Here is a 26,899-nt window from a genome sequence, read left to right as displayed (position 1 = left end):
AAAAACAGAACAAGCATGGGACAGAGCAGGGCCTGGACTCTAAGGCTGAAGTGCAGAATGCAAACGCCCACACCTGGAACAAGTTGGCAGCTCAGTCACCTGGTTGCTTCTGATTCTGCACGGATGGGATCCGGGCCTCTGTTCTTTCTTTCTAAAAATCCTTCAGTGATTTTGATCGGCAAACAGTGAGAACTACTTCTCCTAATGGCCAATGTTTTAAAAAAAAGAAGAAAGTTACACAACCTGGAATCACATTAAGTGCTAAAAAAAAGATTCTTTTTGGTTCTAAGATCAGACAGAAATTTTGTCAAAAGTACTCAGTTAACACTTGGTTTATATTGTTTTATTATTATATATAGGGTATAATATCCTGCATGGCATCCTTTTAAAAACTGCACCTAAGTTTCCTGGGGCTTTTTCTTATAAGAATACTCAATAAGCAAAGACAGCATACCAAACCACAATAATGTAGAAATAAGTGTTTGTGTATATGGTATTTCTTAGACCCTATAAACATTCAACATTATCTATTCCATTCAAAAATTGCCTTTAAAAGCTGTCTACCCCATTCTGATTTTCCTAAAAGCTTGTCACTATAATCCTTGATTTTAATGATAAATATTGGCTAGACAATAAACAAGCCTATCTCTTCTAGTTATAAACTGGCCTTGATATGTTCAATTTGCTTTAATAAGTCTTCCCTGAATTGCTGCAATCATTCAACAGCAGTACCATGTTGCCTTGCTAGCTGACAAAGTAGATTTCATCCCCAAATGTTATCTGTAACGAAAGAATACCAAGATGAAATTTTACTTAAAATTTTTTTTAAAGATTCATTTTTGGATTGATAGCAAGCAGTCAGGAGTGCGTACAGCAACAACTCTACTCTCATAGTTATCACCTGGCACATGCATTTCTCTTCAGAATCGAATCACAGCTCAGAGGACAACTACCACCTTGGGAGCATATTCAAAATCAGTGAGAACAGGTCCACCCCCCAAGAGGACTACTTCATATGCATCAACGTTCACAGATCTATTCCAAACTGCAAGCATCCTCTCATTAGTTCATTCGTTACATGCCTACTGTTATAAAATTTTATATAAAATCCTTTTGTATTTCTTGGGAAAAAATATTACCTTTCTGATGAAATACTAAAGATGTTTGCAATATTAAACTAGAAAATAATATTAACATATAAAATTAAATGTTTATTTATTTTTTCCCCCAAAGCCCCAGTAGATAGTTGTATGTCATAGCTGCACATCCTTCTAGTTGCTGTATGTGGGACACGGCCTCAGCATGGCCGGACAAGCGGTGCGTCCGTGCACGCCCGGGATCCGAACCCGGGCCGCCAGCAGCAGAGCGCGCGCACTTAACCACTAAGCCATGGGGCCGGCCCTAACATATAAAATTAAATTGTTAAAAGCATCTAAGTGACACTTCTAGGAGCCAAAAAGGGATATTTTGCATTTCATGTAAAAAATATATCAGAAAGTAGATGCTTTCAATGCATCTTTTTTTCCTGAAACAAATGCACGCAAATTTTAAGATCATTCCTGACTGGTATAGTTTTTAGTAAGCAGCTGAACATAACCTGTAGTGTGAAGGTTCAAACAAAGGACACCTGTATGTGAAATCTGCTTCCCAGCCAGGTATGTGTGCAAAATTTATAAATTGCTTTTTAAAAAAGGTTTAAGGGGCCGGCGCAGCGGTTAAGTGCGTGCGCTCCGCTTTGGCAGCCCGGGTTTTGCCAGTTTGGATCCCGGGCGTGCACCAACGCACCGCTTGTCAAGCCAGGCTGTGGTGGCATCGCATATAAAGTGGAGGAAGATGGGCACGGATGTTAGCCCAGGGCCGATATTCCTCAGCAAAAAAGAAGAGGACTGGCATTGGATGTTAGCTCAAGGCTGATCTCCCTCACACACAAAAAAAATAATAAAAAAATAAAAAAGGTTTAAGATGAATAAATTTTAAAATCAGAATAACTAATTAAAATGTTGATTGTATCACCTGTCTAGTTAAGAGAAACACCCTACTATGTTTTCCTTATCATGGTATTCTCGATGTACAGATCTCTAAATATCAGAACTTCAGAAGGCTCAGACAATATGGTTTGCTATAATATAAACAAGACACAGTAATAGCTAACCGTCTCAACTGCTGGGATTCTGAGCAACAAGGAAAATAGGTCTTATAAAGCCTGTGCACTTCATTTGGTGGGGAAAGAATCAAGCCATTCTCCAAGTCTGTTGACCGTGTATAACTGAGATCACCAAGTTAACAAGCTATGTTATCTAAATTCCCTTGGCAATCTTCAGTTCTGTCACATTTAAGGATAAAGTAAAAAGGGTGATAAGGGAGCAGGCCCGGTAATAGCTGCCCAGAGTTGCGAGATCAAGGTAGGTTATGAAACTACAAAGCCACTTTGACCTGTGGGCAGCCTACACAGGCAGAAATGGACGCGGGGGCTGCAGGTGCCGTGGCGGCATTACGATGCTGAAGTGCATGAAGAGGGTAGACCCGACTATAATAGACTTTCCTTAAAAATTGTTTTTGAGTACCGACCACTTTTGGAAACATTTTGAATCCACTGCACAACCAATTATTCTGTTAGCTAAAGTAGGTATTACAGGCCTTCCACAAATATACACTTAGTTAGTTAGGTTAGTTCCTATATATGCCTGTAAACAATAAAACTTCTTTTTCAATGTTCTTTAATTCAAACTGGCCTCCTTAATTATTCAGAATCAGTGATCTTGCCATATGTTCATCTATGAGATCTTGTTCCCAAATTAACACCTCAAAACTTTATGGGATTTATCTTAATATCAAAGAGAAGATGAAATTAAACAGATGAAAGATGAAATTAAACAAATACATGAGTGTTTGTTAATTCTGTTTGTTAATGTTAATTCTGATTGTCAGTAAAAATACTAATAAGTTGGCACCTGTGTAGTAAATATCAGAATATTTGTAGAGAAGAGTAAATAGTTGTGAAGAATATACTTTACAAAACCCAAAGATGATCTCAGATCTGTGGTTCAAGTCTGTGTTCCTCTAGACTCATGGGCCGCTGTCCAGATCCTTTCCACGTGCTCCCGTGTCAGTGCTCGCTGGGCTGGAAGTGCTGCCTTCCTCTGGGCTGCCTCTGGCATCAGTCTTGAGCTGGGCCTTTTCCACTGCCGGTGAACCTTCCACACTCTCTGACATCTCTTGGCCAGAGACAGGCTGAGCCGGCTGGCTGCTTTTAGTACTGCTTTCCGTCAGTGTGCTTTCTCCTGGGATTCCACCAATGTCTTTGGGCTTTGTATCCGAAATGGGTGATTTATGCTATAGAGAATTACATTTTGTTTTAATTGTTTAATGTAATGTGGAGGTTTAGTAATCAAACATGTTTAACAACTTCCTATGCAGATCTATGGTGGCAAACTCTGAACTCTTTCAAATCCTGGTTCTAGTGCTGGACTGTAATTATATAAATGTTATTAAGCCTCAGAACTGTACATGGAGGAGGGGGACACTTAGGATATGCTAGATGGTCTAGTGACCCAGTTTAGGAAAGGTCAAGAAGACTGGTGACCAGTATTGCTAACTCCTCTTGCCTGGTGAGAAGAATTCATTAGACAAATGTTTACTGAGCATATATTAAGTTCTAGGTGCTAGGGATACAGCAGGAACAAAACAGACAAAAACCCCTGTCCTCACTGGAATTTACATTTAGGCTGACAAACAAACTAACAAAGTTAGTTAGTTAGTCAGGCAACAAACAAACTAACAAAGTATCATGCTGGAAGTGGGGTGGGGGTAGTGGGGTCAGACTGCTGTTTAAATTAGGGTGGTCTGAAAGGTGATACATGAGTCAAGACTTGAAAAAATGAACCATATGAACATATAGGGGAACAGCATTCTAGATAGTGAACAAGTACAAAGGCTCTGAGTTCAAGGAACAGTCAGGAGGTTCTTGTGGCTGAAGCACAGAATGAGCGTGGAGGGAGAGCAGAAGAGAGCAGTATGGTAACAGAAGTGGGACACGGGCAGATCAAGGAAGCCCCAGGCCACTGCGATAACTCTGGCTTTCCCTTCAAGTGAGATGGGAAGTCACTGGAAGATTTGTGAGTTGTGATAACCATTAACTATTAGAGCTGAAAGGAAAGGAACATCTCCCCCCTCCGCCCCCAAAGCCCCAGTAGATAGTTGTATGTCATAGTTGCACATCCTTCTTAGTTGCTGTATGTGGGACGCGGCCTCAGCATGGCCAGAGAAGCGGTGCGTTGGTGCACGCCCGGGATCCGAACCCGGGCCACCAGCAGCGGAGCGCACGCACTTAACCGCTAAGCCACGGGGCCGGCCCAGGAAAGGAACATCTTTAAGTTTCCTAGATGCATGCAGACATGCTTATGCTTATAAGGAACTCCATGGGAAGGGATTCTATAATTTCTTAGATTCTCTTGTGCTTGCAACTATTTCTCAAAAGTTTACAGTTGCAACTTAAACTTTGTAAATGACAATACAAATTCCTGTCTCAAACAGAAACAGCCAATAATGGTGGAAAAAACACCTCGCCATTCCACAGGTAAAAAGAATAGTCTAGCCAGCCAATGATATAAAAGATTTAGGAAAGCACTTTTTGATCCCTCTACACCCTTCCACCCAGCTCTCCTGGGGGTTCCCTAGGGCTTCTGGCCTTCAGTGAGGAATTTTCTCTGATCTCTTCAAAGGTAGACATTTCAGTCATGCTCGCTTGTTGGTTTCCTATAAAATTTCAAATGAATTACCATCTGTTCTAACAAACTACTGTTAAATAGTTTTTAATGTAAAAATTAAATCTCATTATTTTTCTTCTGAGGAGGCTGGACTAACTTTTGACCAGAAAGGAGAAGAGAGAAAGTGAATCATTATATCATTAATGCTACAATTAACTGTGAAAGATCAAAGTTAGAGTAAAAACACTTAACTACAAGTTTTTAAGGAAGCAGTTAGGCCTAGTATGAAGAGACAGCAAATAAACAGTTGCTGACTTACACTGGGTACCTCCTTGGGATGCTCTCTCGCCTCTGCGCGTGGTAAATCACGTGCCGGGTGCACTGCAAGGCTCTTGTTGCCAGTCTGAAATCTCAAGTCAACATCTCTCTCTCTCAAAACGTCTCTTCTACCCTCATAGGTTTTGTCATACAGGCCTTGCTCAGGGGGGCCAATCTGGCCTCTATAACAGAAATCTGCATCACCTGCTCCACCATGGGGTCTGTAGTCAACTTCCCGCTGCCGTCTTCTATCACTTGGCAGAAGGGCCCAGGGCGGTTCTCTTTCAGGACCACCTATATGTCTCAGCACATTAACTGATTTTCCAGCACCATAGCAGAAACTCTAGAAGGAAAAGAAATTCATATTCCTGAGTCCTTTAATGGCTGACTTACAACGAAATTATGAGATGTTTTACTCAGGTTCTAGCACTCAAGTGCTAACAAAATGATGTAATTTAACTTGTGGCATTTATAGACATAAACATGTTAATTGCACTGTTTTTTCAGTAGAGATCTCTTCTTTAGATAAATAAGGACCACAGTAGCCAATGAAATTTGAGAAATCACTAAGCATTAAGAAAACATTGCAGTCAGCTGAACACATTTTTATTGAATTATATCATAACAATGGCCATTTGGCTAAAGCCTAGAAATTTAAATTGGAAGGTACTAATTGTCTTATAATTGCTTGTATGTTGTCTATATCCACACCCATCAAATAAATGCTGAAAATTATTCAAAGTTGTACATCATTATGTAAACATTTTCCTGTAGGATGATTTCTTCTACAAATACAAACTTGGCTTTAGCTACAGTTAAAATACACCAGGCTTTGAGTCACATTCCATGGGAAAAACTAGGCAGCAGTTCTCAGAGTGTCACGGCCCAGGGACTCCTGGAGGGATCCCTTAGACTCTTTCAGAGACCTGTGAAGTCAAAGCTTTTCACAGTACAAAGACATTAGTCGTCTTCATTCTGTCATGAGGGCACAGTAGAGTCTTCCGGGGCTAGAATGACTTCTTCACTCTGATGGCTCATGGGCTGTGTGCTTGGGTATACTGGTATTTTAGACCTTTCTTAGTTTTAAATTCCTAATTATAGTAAAAATCAATAAAGGAAACCCCTATAAACAAGAGCTCTTTGTGGTCTTCAATTCTTAGGAATGCAAAAGGGTCCTGAGAACAAAAAGTGTGCAAATCCCTACACTAGAGATACTATTTGAAGACAGAAGCAGCAAAAGGCCTTTTCTTAGGCAGCAGATGAAGCAACAAGAGATGATGGGGTTTTTGCTTATAATTTCAGTTTCAGAAACTAAACTACTACTGTACAACTAATGTCACCTAACAAAACTATACCCCTAAACCACTAAATCCTGTAAGTAATCACAAGCCAAAAAACAAAACCAAAGCAGGAACAATTTCAGAGTGAACAGAGCATAGTGAATTTTGCATCCTTAGGCAGGACCATCCTTTAATAACTTCCCATGGCATTTATGAGTTCTTTACATGTTGTTTTATGTGACAAGTGCTTTATTTGGGTGAGGGGTGAAAACCAACAACAAAAAAGCTGACGAGACCATGGACAAATGACGCGTACTCTTTCTTCTTAAATGTCTGCTCCTGGATCCCCAAACTGTTCTCAATACACCCAACCTTCTTCCACATCTCTTTCTGATTCTGTGTTAAACCCAATGGTCTTCCCTTCTCAGTGGTGCAAAAACTCAGACTGAAATAAGAGGGCCCCCTTTCTCAAAGATGGTATAAACAACTGATTTCATGTGTATTAATTCACCAAGTTTCAAGAATAAATTTAAAAAGAGGTTATCAGTCTACATCACTGCTTTGACATCTACAATCAAACTTGAATGGCACTGCCTTGCTTAGAGGAATATACATGTAAGTATAAATAAATCTGTATCACCTAAAAATCATCTTTTCATACCATTAAGCATGCTTTAGCCTGATTTACAACAGCAAAGAAGCCTAATGATTTTAGAATTGCCTTTTTCCTATAAATCCTGTAATTGTTAACAGTGCTATATACTCACCAGGACAGCTAATGCCATAGTTATCAGCACCGGAATGTGCAGTAACACTGGGATCTCCTTCATGAGTGCTCTAATAAATTCACCAGCTCCTTTTCCAATGTGCTTCAGCGGCTCTGTGACAAAGTTGGTGAATGTAACGGCCAGTGCCTAAAACAAAAGATAAAAGCAAGTTGATTTTTTCCTCAAAGGACTGAGGCACTTAAAATGAGTCAAAATTCACTGTGCACTGAGGCTGAAATTATGTTATGTAAATTCAAATGTTGTCAGATGCTTTTAATGTGAAAGTCACTGTGTAATGGAAGTATTTTTCTAGAACAAAGGTTTATTATTAGCAAAATTCCTCTAAAAAACACTCACAATTTTTAATAAATACAAGGGATTTTTGACTTACTTTTATATAAGTAATTTTTACAAAATATATTCCATACCTTTGTTGGTGGGACCAACCAAATAGGGTTGACTAATAAGAGCTCATAGTATTTTTGGCATGGGTCATCCTTATAGGTCCATGAACTTCTAAACCATTCTATTTAGAGAAACAGACAAAACACTGAGTCATTAAAAAAAAAGTCAATATTTCATTCCCAAATAAGACAATATTTTGGTTTTAACTCTCCTCCTCTTCATCCAATTTTAAATTGTTTTACAAATAGACTCTTTGTAACGCTGATTTTTAAAATTTTCATCCTATGTCCAAAATGTTTACTTTAAAAAGCCATTCAAATTATACAAGACTTATGTAGATAAAATGTTATATTTTATGAAGATTTCTAAAAGGCAGATAATTAAAAGCAGTTCTTCACACACACAAATGAATCCGAGTAAAACCTGGGGAAATCTGAATAAGATTGGTGGACCGTATCAAAGTCAATATGCTGGCTGTGATACTGTACTATTATCGTTGTGCAAGATGCTTCCACTGGGGGAAAAGGGATAAAGGGTACACAGGATCTCTCTCTATTATTTCTTACAACTACCTGTGAACACTTTGAAAAGTCAGTTCTTTACTTATTGCACAAAATAAAGTAGAACATTAGTTCTCCCAATTTTTTTAAATCAGGCTTATATTCATTATGTATGAGCCTGAGCTAGAGGAGGCATTTAGTTGTCCCCTGAAGCCAGGAAGGAAGGCTGGATTGGTTTAGTTCCCATAACTTTTTAAGAAATATTAATTTTGGACACCCTGATTTGCAGAATCTGCTGAGATTCTATTCTGGGTCAGTCTTTACGGACTTGCATGTATAAAGTGCCTGTGAACATTAAACCATTCTCACTGCTAAATACACATAACTAAAGGCAGTCTACATCAGTGAGAATGTTTAAAAATCTATAAAACAAAAGTAATTTTCCCATTAGTAAAAACAAAAAAGATATAGTAAAGCTACAATATAAGATTTCATAAGTCAAAATAAGGAGATTAAATCTAAGATGGATATTAATTCATATCTACATTAATTCCTTCTTTAATAAACTTCTGTTGAGGACCTAGAATGCACTAGACACTGTGCTAAGAACTAAATGAACAAAAGCGAGCATAAGATTCTTCTAATGGAATTCAGTCTAATGGAGGAAGACAGATAATATCAGAGCCAGCATATATACAGTTTCTATTGCTTCCCTGCGGCATTACACGAACACAAAAGTCACTGGCTGGAAATCTAAGACTCTTTTTGCATGCTCTTCTGATTTTAAAGATTCAGTCATGAAAAGCCTCTTTCTGGCATTTTATCATTTCTTTGTAATTATTAATATGTCTTCTCATTCTCAGAAATTCTATTTAAAATAAGGCCAAGTGAACCAACACTTTACCCCAGAGACTTCCAGACCAGTCCATCTTCTCGGCACACACATTGTTTAAGGGCTCCATCTTGGCAACTTCAGCCTGATGCTGTGCGAAGGCTAGCTGAGCAACACCAAAAGGGAACCATCAAAGGCTGCTAACAACGAAAGTTACATCTACGCATCCAAAAACCCGAGTTCAAAGTGTGTCTTCACCATTCATCCAAACCAGACTGCTTACAAATTTTTAACAGAAAAAATATAAATATACTATTTTTTAAGAGTAGCTCTTTTCAGCTCACGGCAAAGCACAGTCTTAATGCAACAAGTAAGGATAAAGAACCAACTACAACTGCCTTCTTTGTAAGTAATTATGAGGAAGGAAAACCTTTTTACTAAAAAGATTGTTTTAAAAATTACTTCAAATATAGTTCATACCATGTGCCAAAATATAGCTATACATATTAAATGACTACTCATTTTCTTTTACAATTCACGATAAAATGGTGTTTTGCTTTGCATAGTTTTCAGCACAAAAGACCAAAATAAAGATAATATATCTTTTATAAATCAAAGCCCTGGGGAAAATCATTGAGATAATATTCAACCAAATGACAATCCTTCCTCTAATCTATAAATAAGTAGTTCTAGAAGCTATAGAACTTAGAGCAAAAGGTTAAGGAAATATCACAATGATTTAATCAGATGAATTCATTGAAAATAGTTGCCTACTTGACTGACACCCTGCTAAAATTTTCCTTCAATGATTATGCTATTTTGACAGGAACAGTAGTGCTCCCTTTGAATTTCTATATACAGCATGATCCCAATTTTGAAAGAATTAAAATTTAGAAAAAAGATTGGAAAGAAACACCTCAAAATATTGACAATGATTATCTCCAGGTGATAAAATTAGAGGTGATTTTAAAAAATTAAATTTCTCTGTATTTTTCTATCTTTTCTAAATTCTCTACCATGAACATACCACTTTTATATTCAGAAAATAATCTCTTTAAAAATGATATTTTAGTATCATTTCTAGCAAAGAATAAAAGGACAGGGCCGGCCCTGTGGCTTAGCGGTTAAGTGCGCGCGCTCTGGTGCTGGCGGCCTGGGTTCGGATCCAGGCGCACACCGAGGCACCACTTCTCTGGCCATGCTGAGGCGGAGTCCCACATACAGCAACTAGAAGGATGTGCAGCTATGACACACAACTATCTACTGGGGCTTTGGGGGGAAAAAATAAATAAAATCTTAAAAAAAAAAAAAAAAAAAAAAAAAAGAATAAAAGGACATACCCCAAATCACCCACAAGAATTTTTAAAATGTATCTACCTAGCTCTTTTCTGATTTACCTCTCCAGATTCTGCCCACCAGGAACTGGGTTATGAAAATTAGGACTGCACTTTTTTCCCCACTAACTGGTCACGGACCCAAAAAACCAGGCACACCCCAGCTGTTGCCCATTTCCTCCCCTCCCCCCACCGTCTCCATCACTGCCTCCCACCCTCACCTAAGGCAAGATTATACACCAGCTCTAAACAGGTGAGAGTCTTATTATGAAATAACATTTTTAAATATGAAAACCTTCCACCTATTTAATACCTTATATAAATACATCCAATTCCATGCCAAACTGAAGAGAAAACTGATGACTAAAACACGTCTCAACTGGGTGTACCAACGAACGTACGTCCACAGCTCGGTAGCTATTAACACCACAATGCAGAGCAGACACAAAAGCACCTCGAAAACAGAAAGAAGAAAAAGCAGAGTCACTGCCAAGCCATCCTCCCCACCACAAAACATTAATTGTCAGCAAAAACAAAAACTGGGACTCAAATACGCAGAATCACCTGTACCATTTTGCTTCATGTTCAGTGCAGTATCAGTGACTTAGTACAAGTTCTTAATACAATTACGATGGATTTTTAAAAGTATTTAAAAAAGAAACCATTAATCATGTCCCCCTCATCCCATCTTACCATGAACACATTATATGGATCCACTCCAAAGGCATCTTCAAATTGCCACTTCCATGTTTCAAAATCATGAAACTTAAAATTAATTAAAATATCACTTAGTGCATCATCCAAGGCTCCTGGTTTCCAATCCTCTCCATTGAGAAACTTCTGTATTTCTAACAAGGTTTGTCTTTTAAGTATAATCTCGGCATCATAATGCATATCGTCTTTGTTTTCATCAGGCTGAATTAAATTTGCCAAAAAAAAAAAATTGAAAAGGAGAATTTTATCATTATATCACTTAGTGAAATATTTTAAAACAAAAGCTAATTTGGAAATATATAATTACTTCACAACATTTCATACGTATAAAATGAGCAATAATATCTACTTGTCTGTCTCATAGGCCAACATGAAAACCAAAGATAATAGGTGTGTGAAAAACATTTCAAAAATTATAAAGCTCTATGCAAGTAAGATACTGTACATTTTACTAAAAATACAGTTGATTCTGCTATCTCCAATAGTTATATTGTGTAAAGTCACCTTGGACACTAATTAATAAATACTGAACCATGGCTCCTACAGGAAATACAGGATTAGGTTACTGCAAACACATTTTCATCACCAATCAATATGTAATCTTTTTTTTTTTTTTAAAGGTTTTATTTATTTATTTATTTTTTGGTGAGGAAGATCAGCCCTGAGCTAACATCCATGCCAATCCTCCTCTTTTTGCTGAGGAAGACTGGCCCTGAGCTAACATCTATTGCCAATCCTCCTCCTTTTTTTTCCCTTTTTCTCCCCAAGGCCCCAGTAGATAGTCGTATGTCATAGCTGCATATCCTTCTAGTTGCTGTATGTGGGACGCCGCCTCAGCATGGCCGGACAAGCAGTGCGTCAGTGTGCGCCCCGATCTGAACCCTGGCGCCAGTAGCGAGCGCACGTACTTAACCGCCAAGCCACGGGGCTGGCCCCAATACGTAACCTTTTTAATATATGCTTCCATTTAAAGACACCTTAATATATATTGTTGATTCATTAACACTGAACTCATGGCCAACAACACTGTAACGCATGCCTGAACCAAGCTTAACTAACATGGGAATTTTCTCTGTAAGGCACATCACAGCCTTCTTGCACTTAGGAACACTAGACAGCACTATACATGGGAGCTATTTAAACAGCAAAATCACATACACAAAAAATGTAGCACTGAATAGAGCACGAAAAAGTACTCGTTTATAGTATGAGAACCAAAACAAGGCAGAACACGGCCTTGTTCCACCTCAGCTGAGAATGGGCTCATCAGGAAACTCAAACATCCTACTGCTCTGTGCATGTCCAGAGTGACCACAGAAGCACCACGAGTATTGATTTTGGGGTTACAAATAAAGGTTAGTGAGTAGGAAAATTTGCAGATAAGGAATCCACAATAAGGAGGAGTGACTGTCTATTTTATGATTCAGTTTATGACTTTCCATTTGCTGACAGTTTTCAGATAGCCTAAAAGTTGCAGTAGTACAAATAAGAAAAAAAAAGGGATCTCAAAAAGCAGCAAAATCCGGGTTTTCCATGAACATGCATGATATTTATAACTATCTTTATTGGTGTGAGTTCAGGTTAGCAAAATCACTATACACATTTTACATTCATTAACCAGTTAATAGACATAAGAAAAATTCTTTCTTTTCTAAGAGTAAATGCAGATATTTATATAAAAAAGTAAATGTAAAATGAGAAAAACCAAAGTGTCATGTAATCTCACAAATCATCAGTAAGTATAAAAAAGCAGTCATTGATGAATATTTTTTAAAAACCAGGAACTGAATATTCCAAGCATGTCCATCTAGGTATTCCTGGCTCCATCCGTTTCCTCATCTATACAATAGGCTCTGTTCTACCTCGCACACAGTTACAAGACTTGAATTAAAGGGTGCACACATGAGAAGATCTACATTTCCAAAATAAGGTGGGATGAATAAATTATTCATCTAACACCCCTTTTCCTTAAGTTTTCTTAATGTTTTGATTCTCAACATGAAAATGATGACTCAAAAAAACGGAATCTTAATATGAATTATGAACAATACATGCACAATACGTAATTCTATAAAGCAGCACATGCCACAGTAAACAGCTAGGGGAAAAAACTACTTAAAACACATTTTTCTTTTCTTCAACATGTAATGATCTTACATCACCTGAATAAGGAAGTGGGGAAGTAGCAGAGAACAGGAAGTAAGGACCAGGATAGAATTTCCTTACCAAGTCACGAATTTGTTAAGTTTCCAACTGTTTAGTAAAGTTCAAATGGCAAATTTAAAACAATATCCCCAATTCAACTGAGTGGTACTACATTGCACAGAACTGAACAAGTAAATCCCCATGAACTAGAAGAAAAAAAAGGAGTGGTCTGTACTGCCTGCTCACCTTCTACCAGATGCTGCAAAGCAGACTGGTACCTTTAATTCTGCAGGAATAGGTTCTGGTCAAGGGTAAGTCAGGTATTCTCTGTTAAAGCATAATGAAGCTTTATCACTGCTCTACATACTTTGAAATTAATAAGTAATGAAAACACCCACTACACTGATTAGTGTCACACCACCAAATACTCACAAGTCCGAGCTTTCCAGCTTCAATTAAAATCTTATTTAAGTATCTCCTGAAAACAGGATTGCTTTGACTTTCATAGTCTTTCCTCTTTTTGTTTTCACACTCAGCAATCTGTAATCACAAAATAAATACAATACTAGTTAGCATCAAAGTTTAACGTAAGGGTCAAGTTTCTAGCCTAGCGGTCTCATCCAGATCAAGGTAAAGAGCTGGTTATTTTCATCAAGCTTGCACTGACACGTGGAGCTTGCCTGCTTGCTGTGGCTTCTCTTGGTGAAGGGCAAGCAGGCAAGGAGGAACTCACGTCCAGCACTTCGCCCTGACGGCAGCTTTCCCACTGACTTGCAGCAATTCTAAAGCTGAAGATCAGGAAGAAAGGAGGAAGGGACGTGGATAAGCACAGCGTCTAGACCAATCTGCCTCTTCCTAATCCCAGAGTAATGATTTAACAAACAAAGGAATGAAAGGAAGAAGGAAAGAAAGGAAGAAGGAATGAAAGGAAGAAGGAATGAAAGAAAGAAGAAACAGAGACATACAGAGAAAGAAACAGAGACAGGATAAAGTCTGAAGATGAAATGAAGGACATAGCAAAGAATTTCTTGAATGTGCATATTCCTTTTGGCCTTTTATTAATTTTTCCTGTCAATGAGTGATCATCCCCCGCGATATGGGATGCTTCAGGAGGGCAGGAACCACGGCTTCTCCAGAGTGTCCACACATGGCAACCTCTCAACACACAATTCTTCATTAAAACAGACTTCCTCTGAACCTAGCCCTGCAAACACCACAGCGGCCAAGTTGCTGAGCGAGGGTATAGTGTATATCTCACAGACATGAGAACTTGTGTTATTGAGTATGGACCACGAGATGAGCTGAGCACTGGGACGGGCTTTAGATGATACACATGACAATAACTGAAAAGCACACAGACAGGACAGAGGGACACTCAAGGAGTCATGTGGCAGTTTCCTCTGCTTTCAGGAAGGTTTACAAACCTTTTAAAATCTGTAAATTTCTCTTCAAAAGAAACAATTTTTTTAAAACAAGGACTCAAGACTCCACTTTACTGAGCACGTTTTTACAATGTTTGAACCAAAGTCACAAACAACGCAAGGAAAAATATTTGTAAAAAGGCATTTCTGCCTTTCCTCCTGTGGAGCCAGACTAGCTCCCCACACACAAAATGCAGTTAAACTGAGGCAAAGCTTACCCAAGCGAACACTCAGGTGGGACAACACTAATGTTTGATAAGAACCACAGGTGGTGCTTAGAGATCTCAACCTGAGACCCAGCTGGATCTCAGTTACCAACCCTCCCCCTTCTCTTAGGCTGAAAACCGCCCTTGTTCTCTCTAGCTCTCCCCTATCCTTTTTCCCTCCTCCCTCAGCTACCTAAACTTGCCTATTCTACCTGGGAAAGTCAAACTTTCCTCTTCTCTTCAACCCCTGTCACTGCCTCACTCGGAGCCTTCAGCATTGCTGGACCTCTGCCACCCCCTCTCCGTCCCAGGCCCCCTCCACACTCCACCAGCTCCCCCTGCCCACACAAGCACCAGAGGCTGCTGCCCACAGCGTAACAGAGGTCAAACCCCTTCACAATCCTGACTTATTTCCTTTCTCATAAACTCCGCTTCAGCCACATAAATAAAAGGATTGAATAAATGAAGGAATAGCTACCACACTAAATTATAGCAACCCCTTACATTTGTAAGAGTAACTCTTACGCTTATAAACTGGTAATAGGCCCATTTCTTCATTTGCTACATGACAGGTGAGAGAGAATCAAGAATGAATAAAACAGATTCCTTGTCCCAAGAAATTTTCAGTCTTGTAAAGAAATAATTACAACATAGTGAGATAAATGTTATCATAGGAAAATAAAAGTACTATTTAAAAAAAAAGCCAGAGTAACTAAAGAAAAAATTATATACATAAATATAAATGGTACATTATATAGAAACAAACAGTGTTAGCAAAGACAGGAAAACAGAGCAATTTAACATACTGTAAGTAACATAAAATTCACAAATGAAAAAAATCTAACCTTATGAGTTAAAGAATCAACTCTGCTGTAACATTCTGACAATTCATCAGCAGACAAGTTAGGACTGACCTCTTTTTTCTCTGAAATATCATATTTCACCTAAAGCAAAGTAGAGATTTATTTCTTTATAGTTCAGTTGTAAAAATAACCTACTGTTAATGAAGACTAAAATTTTGACTTCATCATTTTATGACTTTGCTTGTTATATTCTTCAGCTGTCCTGAACCACCAAAAAAGTAAGAGTCTCAAATTTATATACTAGCTAAGAACTAAAATCAAATTAGTTTGCTGCTTGATGGGCTTTACATTCAAATCCAAAACAGAAATAACCAGGTGGGGCTAAAATCATCTTAGACTAAGAGCGTCAGATATTCTGCATGATTGCTAATCACTGATACATGACTCTCACAGCTCTGTGGAAAACAATAAGAAAAGCAGAGTACTTCCATCGTAGGACTGATAAGGTCTCACACACACACATGCATTTTTTTTTAATACCTGAGATTTCCTCATTGTTCCTGAAGCAGCATCATAGTTAAGCATGTCTGTGGGGTCAATCCAGTCATCATCATGAGCATAACCAGTTATCAGCCACAGACATTCACAAAGGAGCAGACAGCACAGCATCCTGCGTGAGGACTAAAAAAATTTTAATAGACATAATAAAATATAATTATTTTTAGAAGAAATTATTTTGTAATAAAAACCATCTATTTCCTTCTAGTACTAAGACAACGTTTTCTTTCTGAATAACAACAGAAATAAAAATACTCAGTAAAATGGTATTCACATATAAATACATACACACAGGCATACGTATTCTCATTGAGTCAAAAAGTAAATAAGTATTTTTCCATACGATTCAGTAATTCAATTCCTAGGTATATACCCAAGAGAAATGAAAATGTATGACCACACAAAACCTTGTACACATGTTTATTGCTGCATTCTTCACAAGAGCCAAAAACTAGAAACAACCCAAACGTCCATCAACTGACGAATGAATAAAATGTGACATCCATACAATGGAGTATTAGGCTATAAAAAAGAATGAAGTACTGATACAGGCTACAGCATGGATGAACCTTGAAAACATTATGCTATATGAAAGAAGCTAGACACGAAAGACCATATATTATATGATTCCAGTTATATGAAATGTCCAGAATAGGCAGATCTATAGAGACAGAAAGTAGTTTAGCAGGTGCTTAGAGCTGGGGATGTAATAAGGGACAGAGGGTGCTAGCTAAAGGGTACAGGGTTTCTTTCTGAGGTGATGAAAATGATCTAAAATTTATTGTGGTGATGGCTGTACAATCTGTGAATATACTAAACACTCCTGAATTGTACACTTTATTATTTTTTTTGTGAGGAAGATCGGCCCTGAGCTAACATCTGCCAATCCTCCTCTTTTCACTGAGGAAGACTGGCCCTGGGCTAACATCCATGCCCATCTTCCTCTACTTTATATGGGACGCCGCCACAGCATGGCTCGACAAGCAGTGTGTCGGTGCGTGCCCGGGATCCGAACTGGCAAACCCCGGGCCGCCACGGCAGAGCGCGCACACCCAACCGCTTGCGCCACCAGGACGGCCCCCTGAATTGTACACTTTAAATGGGTGAATTGCATACTATGTGAATCATTTCTCAGTAAACCGTTTAAAAAAAAAAACAAAACAGGCATTTTAACCAAACCCTCCCCCCGTTTTTTTAAACAAATGGGAAAAAAAGATGCAAAATTAAGATTCAAATGAGGTGACTAAACTCCAAAACCATTCAGGAAAAATAATCTGCTTCATCTAAGCCTCTGCATAAATACTGTGAAGCCATTTCAACACTTAATACCTCCTCTATTCAACACTGTCCAATACAGTAGCTACTAGCCGCATGTGGCTATTTAAATTTAAATTAACTAAAATTAAATAAAATTAAAAATTCAATTCCTCATTCATACTACCTACATTTCAAGTGCTCAAAAGCCACAGTGGCTAGCGGCCACCATATTGGACAGTGAAGATATAGAACATTTCCATCACTGCAGAAAGTTCTGTGGGATAGCCTGTCTTATGCCTACTACATATAAGAACCAAGTAAGGGAATTCCAAGAGGAGAAAGCCTGGGCCCTGCCCATAAATGGCTTCCAGTCTAGCTGTACGAATACAAATAACTCCAGGGTAAATTAAACACTCCTTCTCTGTACTCCAAGTGGGCTCTCCTTATTCTTCTAGCATAACACCCAATGAAACTAGCCACTTATTGATCTGTCTCTTCCGTTAACACAGTGGTTCTCAATCTCGGCTGTGTATTAGGATCACCAGGGAGCTTCTAAAAATCCCAATGTTCTGGCCACATCCCAGAACAATTAAATCAGAATCTCTAGGGGTGGGACACAAGCATTGGGAATTTTAAAGCTCCCCAGGTGGGTCCATTATGCAGCGAAGGTAGAAAACAGCTGCGCTCCAACGTGAACTATATTGCACTCAAATCAGAATTCACCTTCCCTATGACCTCTCCATCGTGCCCCCTCCACCTCTCCAAGCCCAACACCGAGCCCAGTGGCTGGCACATGAAAGGCATTCAGTAAACGTTGGTTAAACAGCAAATGCAAACGATCAAAGCCATAGCAGGGATTCAAAAGGTTTTAGAAGTTCAAAGGATGAAGAAAGCACATCTGATTGGGAGAAAGTGGAGAGTTCATAGAGGAATGGGCATGGGAAATGGATGTTGAAGTATGGGTGACATCCTAAGAGTGTGAGTTATGGGAGGCAGAGGCAGAAGAGCAAAGGGTATGCTTCAGAAACGGTGAATGCAAGGATGGATGTAGAGATGGAGAGGTAGGCTGTGATGACATGTCAAAGTAAAAAGCTTATGACTAACTTGATCTGCTAACAGCTTTCAAGGGTGAGGGGAGCTACATCCTGAGAAGATGAAACTAGCATTAAGTGTACAGAACGAGGAAAAAACCAGATTCAGAGTCCAACAAGGAGGCTGAAGTAGAAAAAGGACGGTGGTCTGAAAGAGTGGTAGCAATGAGAACAGAAAGAACACACGTGACACATTTTGAAATTAATTCTACAGACCTCAGCAACTAATGCACGTGGAAGGAAAGGAAAAGAATGACGGCAAACAAGATTTCAAGGCCTACTACCAAAAATGGTACTATCATTAACCTAAAACAAGAAATTCAGATCGAGAATATGGTTTTGGGAAAAAGTTCAGCAGGCATTTGTTCAGCATTTAATAAATACACACTGGATACTGCACACTCTCTTAAGTGACAGGGATACCAGGAAACTAGACTGGCCAGGTCTTTAGGAAATGTACATTCTAGGAGGAGAGGACAATAAGTTGGCAAAAAAATAAACATAACTTCAGAGAGAGATAAGTCCTGTGAAGAAAATAAAGCAAGACAATGGTATGGTTGGATTAGGTGATGTTGGGTATTTTAGAGAAGGCCTCTGAGATGAAAGATGGTCACAAATTATTTGTCATTTCCCCACAGAGAGACGCAGTTTATCTCCCCTCCTCCTGAATTTGGGCTGGCCATGTGACTACTTAGCCAAAATATTGTGGTAGAAGTAACGCTGTGTTGTTTCTGGGCCTGGTCTAGCCTACACGAGGATCTGCTGCTTCTACTTTATCACTTTGGAACACTTGCTCTTGGGAGCTTCTGGAACTCAGCCACCAAGCTGTGAAAAGGCTAAGCCACGTGGAGAGGTCATGTGTAGGTGCACAACAAGCTCCCAGCTGACAGCCAACATCAACAGCCAGCCAAGTGAGCCATCTTGGTGGTTCCAGTCAAATCCCTTGGTAACTCGGTGACTGAACAGCATGTGGAATAAAAGAACTACCCACCTGAGCCCAGTTAAGCTCCATAAGCCCCCGGAATCAGGGGAGATAATAAAATGGTTGTTTAAAGACACTAAACTTTGGGGTGGTTTGTTACACAGCAGTAGATAACCAAAACAACATTTAAGTAGAAAAATAAGAAGCTAACCTTAGAAACATTTGAGAAAAGAACATCCAGAGAGGACATAGCAAGCATAAAGACCCAGAGTAGGGAATAAGTTTGAAGCATTCAAAGAACAGCAAGAGGGGCTGGCGCAAGCGGTTAAGTGCGCGCGCTCCACTGCGGCAGCCTGGGGTTCGCCAGTTCGGATCCTGGGCGCACACCGACACACTGCCTGGCAAGCCATGCTGTGGCGGCGTCCCATATTAAGTGGAGGAAGATGGGCATGGATGTTATCCCAGGGCCAGTCTTCCTCAGCAAAAAGAGGAGGATTGGCAGATGTTAGCTCAGGGCCAATCTTCCTCAAAAAAAAAAAAAAGAAGACCAGAACAGCTGCATCTTGTGAATGAGTTGGGGGTGGGGGTAGGACACAGTAATGAGTGTGGTTTTTCACTCTAAGTGTAACAGAAAGCCACTAGAGGGTTTTAAGCTGGGAAGTGATAGAATTTGGGTAACATTCTAAAATAAATCACTGTGGCTGCTTTGTAGAGACTGTAATGGAAGAACAAAAGCAGGAGACTAGCTGGGAGGATTTGCAGTAGTCCAGCTGAGAGATGAAGGTGGCATCAACTAAGATAGCATCCAACGTGATGATAAATGATCGGATTTTAAAAATGTGAGGTAGGCACTATGACATGAGGCAAAGACCAGCTAATAGGTCACCAAGCACATTTCTTCTTCTTTCTGGACACATGGTGACTACATATCCCAGCCTCTCTTCCAGTTAAGTATGGCCATGTGATAACTAAGTTCGGGCCAATGCACCAGGAGTGGAAGGAACATGCACTACATCAAGGTCTGGCCCATGAAAGCCTCCCACACTCGATCCTCCATCAGCTCTCCCTCCCCACCAGGGAATGGAGAGGACACTGAGCCCTAGAGGAGGGCAGCCAAACTACAGAAGGAACTTGGGTCCCTAAATGACCACATGCAAGGCCACCCACTAAGTGGGAACACGTGTTTGACTTTCATGTGAACAAAAATAAATTTCTTTTATGGTAAGTCCTGAGATTTGGGGGTTTGTTTTTTACACCATCTCGTGCTACCCTAACAAAACAGCAATACACTGCAGAAATCGCTGGTAAATGGGATGTAAGATGTAAGGATGAGAGAAGATTCAGGATGACTTCTAGGTTTGTGACCTGGGCAACCGGGAGAATGGGAAAGACTGAGGGACACTCAGGTAGGCAGACAGCAAGTTCTGACAGATCAAGAGTTTTGTTTTAGACATAGTAAATTTCAGATATCTACTGATGTCCAAGTATTGATGTTGAATACACAATACAGAGATAAGGAGAAAAGTGAGGCTACAGAAATACATTTGAGAGCCATCAGAATACAGATGGGGTTTAAAGCCATGGACTGAATAAGATCACCAGAAGATGTATTATGAGGACAAAAGACTGAGTCCTGGGGCATGCTAACATTTGGGGGTCAGAAAGAAGAGGGAGAGCTGGCAAGAGATACTACCAACGAGTGCTAGTGACGCAGGAGGAAATCCAGGAGAGGCTGGTATTCCAGAAGTCCATGAAGAAAGGAGGGAACAGATAACTATGTCGAATACTGCTGACAGGTCAGGTGATCAGAGGGTAGCAAACTAACCATTTGGATTTGGCAGCTTTAATGGAGTGGTAGGGATAAGAGCCTGACAGGAATAAAGGAAGAATTCAGACAGAGGTTTTGGGTCAAGGTGACACAGGAACTCAGTGCTCCAACAGTCCGTTGACTCCTACTTCTGGCCAATTGGGGTAACAGGAACCAGAGTTACCCTCCTGCCTGAACAACCAAAAACTCTGCACAAAATATATGAAACGGTTTACAATACACTGGACATTAGGCAAGAAAGAATAGTGGCCCTTGAAAGATGGGAGACAAACAAGGCCAGCCCTTCCATTGCCCCAGCTTACTGCCACAAGAGTTCCCGGGCCATGGGCACAGGGAGGGGGAACTCAGGCAGAGCCCAGAAGGCTCCCTGGGGAGATGGAGCTGAGAGTCTGGGGAGACCAAGGCAGCTGGAGTTCACAGGATACAGTACCCAAGTAGGAGAAAGCTGCATAGGGATGGAGCTCCAGAGATCTGCAGAGGGTCCCTGCAAAATAATAAAGGAGAGCTGGTCTTTGTCCTCAGTTCTTTCAAAAACTCTTGGAATTTCCTGAATGCTAGGAATGTCTTTTTTACGTTAATGAGCTGACTTATGGTGGGCCCCTAGATAGCTTCAGGATAGGGGAATGGTCATCAGAAAGACCAAGCACGTGATTATAGAGGGTTGGAACTTTCAGCCATCCAACCTCTGGGGATTGGAGGGGGGCTGAAGATTGAGTTCAATCATGTGGCCAAGGATTTAATCACAGTACTGTTAACTCTGATAAAAACTCTGGACACCTAGGCTCAGAAGAGCTTCCTGGCTGCTGAACATACCAATGTGCTGGGAAGGGACGAGCCTGGATTCCATGAGGGGAGGATATAGACGCCCTGCATCTTTCCTCACACTTTGCCCTATGTTTCTCTTCATTTGGCTAATCCTGATCTATATTCCTTGCAATAAAACTCTAAGTATAGTTCTTTTAGTGAGTCATTCTAGCAAATTATCCAACTTGATGGGGTCATGGGAACCCCTAAATCTATACCCAGTTGGTCAGAACTCCCAAGACATGTGTCTAAGGTGGGGCAGTCTTGCAAAGGACTTTGCCCCTAACTTGCTGGGCGTGCACTGTGTACTAATTCCGGGTTTTTAGTGTCAGAAGTGAATTGAATTGTAGGACATCCTGCCTGTGTCAGTGAACCGGTATGAGAACAGACCCCCTTGAGTATCAGCAAGGCACCGCTCAGTGCACACACATGAGGAAAGTACCTACAGCCTGAGGAAGAACCACCGAAAGGATCGATACAAAAATAAAGAGTAACAATTAATAAATTAGAAAACAAACGTGTGGGAGATCAAAATTTGGCCACCCTGAAATATATCTCTTCACCTTGATTGTTTTCTCTGACGGACATTTGACCTCCCCCACTAACTGCCTAAAGAATTTGATGTGGTGGCTCCTTCCTGGAACAGATCTTCTATCATAATGGCTGTAAAAATAATGTAGGATAGAGATTACAATAGCAAAGGCACCAAGCCTCTTTTATCAGAAAACTCTCTCTCTCCCTGACCATATTATCTATAGATGACCCCAAAAAGAATTGTCCTCCTGCCCTCTGAAGTCCCAGGCCACTACCCACCTCCAACACGCTCCTCACCTTTAGCTGCAATACTTAAGCAAGCAGCTTAGACAGAGGGACGAGTTGCTCATTTCTGAGTTTCTCCCATGTATACATGTTATTAAACTTGGTATTATTTTCTCCTGCTAACCTGTCTTGTTGATTATTTGGCCAGCCATAAGAACCTTAAGGAATAGGGCAAAGGGAGATTCACCCTCTTCCCCGGACACACGTAAGAGAGAAGAAAACAAAGCCAAAAGTTGGTTCTTTCAATACGATTAATAAAAATGATAAACCTATAGTAAGATTAATGCAGAAAGGAAGGCCCCAAAAACCAATATCAAGAATGAAACAGGATAAACTCATTCATGATTAAAGCAAAACACTTAGCAAACCAGGAATAAAAGAAAACTTTCTCTGTCAGAGTATCTACTACAGCAAGCACTACAATTGGGGGTAAATACCGGGAGAAGGTGCTGGAGGGCTTCTGGATACCGGCAATGTTCTATTTCTTAACCTGGATGGTAGTCACATAAATGTTCACTTTTCAATAATTTGCTAAGGTGAACGTTTATATTTTACACACTTTTCTGTATGTATGTTATGGGTCACAATTTTACAAAAGGTTTTTTAAAATGGGAAAAACTAATTAAGATATTGTTATGGGCTGAATTGTATCCCTCCAACATTCATATGTTGAAGTTCTAACCCCCAGTTCCTCAAAATGGAGACTGTGTATGGAGATGAGATAATTAAGTTAAAATGAGGTCATTAGCATAGGCCCTAATCCAATATGACTGTTGTCCTTATAAGAAAAGAAAATTTGGACACAGATGGGTCAGAGGGAAGATGATGTGAAGACACACGGAGAAGAGGGCCATCTATAAGCTAAGGAGAGAGGCCTCAGAGGAAACCAACCCTGCCAACACCTTGATCTTGGACTTCCAGCCTTAGAAACTGTGAGAAAATAAATTTCTGTTGTTTAAGCCACTCGGTCCGTGGTACTTTGTTATGGCAGCCTAGCAAAATAATGCAGATTTCTTCAGACATAAAAAGACTAAGAAAGTCTACAACCCATAGACTTTTGATATGTTAAAGTTGTTTAATCTCAATGAGGAAAGGTGTAAATAAAAGAAACAACAATGAGCACAGGAACTGATCAAATATACTGATAAATTCGATAAACTACTGATGTAGAAAACAAACAAAAAAAGCCCCAACTTTTTGTGTTTAAAAATGTAAAACCAAAACACTAAATAAAAATAACGATGGGAAAGGCATCCTAAGATTCCTGTCACACAATGGAGACACTCGGAAATACCGGATAACTGTATACTTTATTGGGGGGAAAAAAACGAGTTAAGCTAAGGAATAAAGCCTTGAGAAGACCCAAATACAAGAGGAGACGGTGAAGACTAATCAGAGCAATAGAAGCTAAAAATGCAATGTCGAGAAACCAAGAGGGACTTAATCTGAAGGAGGTGATATTAGTAAACTATATTAAATACCTCAGAGAAGTTCAGAAAAATAAAGTCTGGAAAAAAGCCATTGTATTATTAGTTGGTTATCTGTGAAATGACTTTCATAGAATGACAGGAAGAAGCCTACTTCTAAGCACTTAAAAACTAAGTAGGTGACAAGGGAGTGTGTGAACTGAGCAGAGGCTCTGAGAAGATGGGAGTGTATGAAATTAAAGCTACAGAAAAGGCTTTTCATAGGTAACAAGGTTTTACACTACTTTATAAATAGAAATGAATGAAGAGGGATGGAAATAAAGGTTCTAAAGCAAAAAGGGGGCCGGCTCCGTGGCTTAGCGGTTAAGTGCGCGCGCTCTGATGCTGGCGGCCCGGGTTCGGATCCCGGGAGCGCCCCGAGGCACCACTTCTCCGTCCAACGTGAGGCCGAGTCCCACGTACAGCAACTAGAAGGATGTGAACCTATGACATACAACTATCTACTGGGGCTTTGGGGGGAAAAAACTGAATAAATAAAATCTTTAAAAAAAAAAAAATAAAGCAAAAAGAAAAGAAGCTGACAGAGTTCACATTATTTATTATATGATATCAAGAAGATGGGGAAACAGTCCGCTAGAAAGCTGGAGTGTCACTGTGTGTGGGGTGGCTGGGATGGGGGAGAATGCAGATTTGGAATAATGGCGCTATAGGGGGCATTACACAAAGGGAGATAAATCAAAAGCCTGTCAAGCAGCTGAGTTTTGACTATGACCCCCACAAAGTCATGCTACTGGCAACTATGTTACTTTCTCCAGTTATGACCAGCAGATCCAGAGCTTTCTCCAGGGCTAGGGATTAGCAGTGCAGAAATGATGGGAGACCAGGAGGTGAGGTAGAACAGCGGAATCAGCTGGAAATTCAAGCCCTCCAGCCAAATCCCCGTGGCCACTGATCTAAGGCTGGAACTCCTCAAGAAATCTTACAACTGATCTCACACTTCCTCCAAACAAAGCTGCATCTAAACCTGCTGGGGATCTTGTTAAAAAACAGATTCTGATTGAGTAAGTCTGAGGTGAGCCTTTCTAACAAGCTCCTAGTGATGGCCGAGATGCTGGCCCACAGGCCACACTGAGTAGCAAAGTGTTAATGAACCATCCTATATCGGTTTAGTTTAACAGTGACACCTGTTATTCAATTAATCCTCAGTAATAGTCTCCCTCCCCCAGTTCCTACTATTTTTATCATTTTTTTCATCTGCTTCAGGCTTTGACACTAATAATATCAAAATTATAATATATGGTATTTGATTACTACGTGCCAAACACTGTTACATGTATTCATTCATTTAATCCTCACGAAAACTCTTGGAAGTAGCACTACTGTTATCGTTATTTTACAGATTAGGAAACAAGGAACTTGCCCAGGCCACTCAAATAGTAAGTGGTAGAAGCCAGAGGGGCTCTAACTAAACTGCCTCTCCAGGGCAAGGCGCTTAGTGGCCTGAGGGCTCAATCAGAGAGGCTAGACTAACGAGGATAGCAGAGTCAAATTCTGTATTATCCTAGAAATAGCATGGCATAAAAGTCGGGGGGTTGCAGTTTAGTTCGCGTGCGTACGTGTCGTCTCCCGGAGCTGTGGCTCTCAATCTTGACAATGTGCATTTCTAACAAATTCCCAGATGATCATGATGATGATGCAGCTAGTCTGGGGACCACACTTTCATGACAACAGAGAGAAAATCTGAATTTTCACCACCCACTCATAAGTAGGCATCTATAACGTTTTACATTCAAATTAGACTTGGAGATTTAAAAAATGAACTACAACCAAATCCGAGCTATTCCGCTGACGATATTTGTTCGAATTGTGCTTCAAGTTTTCAGAGATAACTGAAGCCAACAAAATTCACCGTTCGCTCGGGTCCCTCTGCACTTGCTTGCCCCCTTTCCCTAGGCCGCTCTTTGAACCGTGTAACGCCGCAGCAACCGCGCAGCAACCAGAGATAACGCAGCCAACCGGCCCGGGAGATGAGCGGGCAGCGCGCCCGCCCTTCCTGGTGAACGCAGCGCTCCCAAGTCCCCACACGCTCCGGCGGGCGCGGCCTCCCCCGCCCCGGCGCAGCCGCCCCAGGGACACGCCGCGGCCAAAGCCGCAGCCCCGCCCAGCACACCAACACACCCCTCTGCGCGCACCCACATGTCCCCTCGCCTGCCTGCCTCTTCACGAAGACAAACACCTTTTCTGGGCCGGAGGGAGAGGAGGCGATGCGAAGCCGTGCGCCCGAGTCGAGCCGCTGTACGTCTCGCGCGTCCTCCTCGACTCGCTCGGCCGGCGGCTGCGCGTCCGCCTGGGCGGCGGCTGATTGGCCCGCGGAGGGGGCGGGGCCGGCTTCTGGCGGCTTGTTTTAGGTCGGGGTTTTTTTTCTGTCATCCGCGGGACTCTATGCAAATAAAGTCTTACAGGGAAGCGGAATATATAGAACAGATAGGAAGCGTATTTTCTTAATATTGATTTATTTATAAGTTCGAATGTGTAACATTTGCAATCAAAGCAGGAAATATATTTTGAGCATAATTTTTTAAATGAGGGATAATGAATGCGACGATAGTCCTATATGGGGCGGGGGGTGGGGGGTGGGGAGGAAGGAGAAGAGTTGCACTATATGGAGTACTTGGAAATACAGCTGGCCCTCCACTTACGATGGTTTGACTTAGAATTTCTCGACTTTAAGATGGTGCCAAAGCCATACGAATTCAGTAGAA

General features: G+C 40.5%; 1 protein-coding gene across 9 annotated transcripts; it reads right to left on the bottom strand.

Moving 5' to 3' along the window:
• Positions 1-328: 328 nt before the first annotated feature.
• CLCC1 (chloride channel CLIC like 1) lies at positions 329-26,461 on the bottom strand. 9 transcript variants are annotated; one of them, XM_087446284.1, is made up of 12 exons: positions 26,374-26,446; positions 21,518-21,571; positions 15,972-16,112; positions 15,474-15,572; positions 13,434-13,541; positions 10,836-11,057; positions 10,456-10,596; positions 8,881-8,974; positions 7,500-7,597; positions 7,072-7,218; positions 5,026-5,367; positions 329-3,333 (listed from the first exon to the last, which is right to left on the bottom strand). In XM_087446284.1, the coding sequence occupies exons 2-12, from the start codon at positions 21,536-21,538 to the stop codon at positions 3,067-3,069; spliced, it is 1,680 nt and encodes a 559-aa protein (XP_087302410.1). In that variant the 5' UTR covers positions 21,539-21,571; positions 26,374-26,446; the 3' UTR covers positions 329-3,066. The 9 variants fall into 9 exon arrangements, with proteins under 9 accessions (XP_087302410.1, XP_087302423.1, XP_087302417.1 ...); XM_087446297.1 differs by lacking the exon at positions 21,518-21,571 and having other exon boundaries at positions 26,354-26,461; XM_087446291.1 differs by lacking the exon at positions 21,518-21,571 and having other exon boundaries at positions 26,374-26,461.
• Between the last annotated feature and the right edge of the window lie 438 nt (positions 26,462-26,899).

This window comes from Ceratotherium simum, chromosome 2, assembly GCF_057802395.1.
Source record: "Ceratotherium simum simum isolate JZ-2026a chromosome 2, ASM5780239v1, whole genome shotgun sequence".
NCBI classification, from domain to species: Eukaryota; Metazoa; Chordata; class Mammalia; order Perissodactyla; family Rhinocerotidae; genus Ceratotherium; species Ceratotherium simum.
Note: the sequence above shows the minus strand (reverse complement) of the source record. Positions and strands in the feature narration are given on the sequence as shown.